At 54.9% G+C, this 1,896-nt stretch overlaps 1 protein-coding gene across 1 annotated transcript; it reads left to right on the top strand.

The window, feature by feature from the left end:
- Positions 1 to 300: 300 nt before the first annotated feature.
- Positions 301 to 1,308, top strand: LOC306915413 (L-lactate dehydrogenase A chain-like; the record flags this gene model as incomplete). Its single annotated transcript, XM_079492737.1, has 1 exon — positions 301 to 1,308. One exon carries the CDS (start codon positions 301 to 303, stop codon positions 1,306 to 1,308), a length of 1,008 nt encoding a protein of 335 aa, XP_079348863.1.
- Positions 1,309 to 1,896: the final 588 nt, after the last annotated feature.

The following is a 1,896-nucleotide window of genomic DNA, read 5'->3' as shown; positions in this document are numbered from 1 at the left end:
TTTTGCAAGTCTCTCTCTCACCTATCTCACTGATAGGTCGCCCACTGAATATTGGTACTCCATATATGGAGATATCCAACATATCTTACTAATGATCCAAGGCTGACATCACAAACAGACATTTAGTGCTGACATCATGCCAATGTAGAACTCCATATATGGATATAGACGACCGGCATCGTCATCGTGACAAGCATCCAGCCAAGCCTTATATAAAGAGTGGTCATTGCCCTTGCAAGCAGTAGTATTGAATAGTATTTTATAGCCAGTCAGTCTCTCACATACCTAGCCTCATTTAAAATGGCGTCCACCCAGGAGAAGCTGATCGCCCACGTGACGACGGAGGAGCCTATTGGCTGCAGGAACAAGGTGACAGTGGTAGGCGTCGGCATGGTGGGTATGGCCTGTGCCGTCAGCGTCCTGCTCAAGGACCTGTGTGACGAGCTGGCGCTGGTCGACGTGATGGAGGACAAGCTGAAGGGCGAAGCCATGGACCTGCAGCACGCGTCGCTCTTCTTCAAGACGAGCAGGATCGTGGCCGACAAGGACTACAGCTGCACCGCCAACTCCAGGGTGGTGGTGATCACCGCCGGAGCGCGCCAGCAGGAGGGCGAGAGCCGCCTGAACCTGGTGCAGCGCAACGTCGACATCTTCAAGTTCATCATCCCCAACGTGGTCAAGCACAGCCCCGACGCCGTCCTGCTGGTGGTGTCCAACCCCGTGGACATCCTGACCTACGTGGCCTGGAAGCTGAGCGGCTTCCCGCGGCACCGCGTCATCGGCTCCGGCACCAACCTGGACTCGGCCCGCTTCCGCCACGCCATGGGCGAGAGGCTCCGCCTGCACCCCTCCAGCTGCCACGGCTGGATCGTGGGAGAGCACGGGGACTCCAGCGTAGCCGTGTGGAGCGGCGTGAACGTCGCCGGCGTCGCCCTCCAGGGCCTCAACCCCGAGATGGGCGCAGACGACGGCGCCGACGGCGAGGACTGGAAGGCGGTCCACAGGACGGTGGTGGACGGAGCCTACGAGGTGATCAGGCTGAAGGGCTACACGTCCTGGGCCATCGGCATGTCCGTGGCCGACCTGGTGGAGAGCGTGCTGAAGAACCTCCGCAAGGTGCACCCCGTGTCCACCCTGGTCCAGGGCATGCACGGGGTGAAGGACGAGGTGTTCCTGAGCGTGCCCTGCGTGCTGGGCAACGGCGGCCTGACGGACGTCATCCGCTTGGCGCTGAAGCCCTCCGAGGAGAAGCAGCTGGTGAAGAGCGCCGAGACACTGTGGGCGGTGCAGAAGGAGCTCAACTTGTAGAAGAGCCTTCCCCGTTTGACCTCTGACCTATACCCCCCCCCCCCCCCCCCAAACTGTATTATTGTACCTCTATCCATCCATCCATCCATCTTCAACCGCTTATCTGTAGTCAGGTCGCGGGGGCAACAGCTCCACCAGAGATCTCCAGACCTCTCCAGAGCAACATTGGTAACTTCCTCCTGGGGGGATCCCCATGTATATGTATCCCAATACATGTACCTCTATGTACCCCTGAAAGCGCTATGCGAATGGTACCTCTGAATGCCTAAAACCAATGGCCATCAACCGAGCTCAACAGAATTATAACAAAGAACTGCATGCAAATAATTTACAATCCTTCTTGATTGGTTTTCAGTGTGCTTGTGCACATCAAATAACGCTCAAAGATATGTTTTTAATTATTTAAACAACCTAGAGTATTTTGTCTAATAGCATGGCCAGAGTTGGGACACGGTCTAATATACTTGATGGCTGGATGTTGGCTTGTTGTGCTCTACCACCAAATAAATCAATGACTAGTAAAAACTTTTAAAAAAAAATCAACATGGAAACGATTGACGATTATGCAAAAAACAATTGTGATGGTGC

The sequence above is a fragment of the Electrona antarctica genome (genome assembly GCF_951216825.1).
Source record: "Electrona antarctica genome assembly, chromosome: 22".
In the NCBI taxonomy this organism is placed as follows: domain Eukaryota; kingdom Metazoa; phylum Chordata; class Actinopteri; order Myctophiformes; family Myctophidae; genus Electrona; species Electrona antarctica.
Note: the sequence above shows the minus strand (reverse complement) of the source record. Positions and strands in the feature narration are given on the sequence as shown.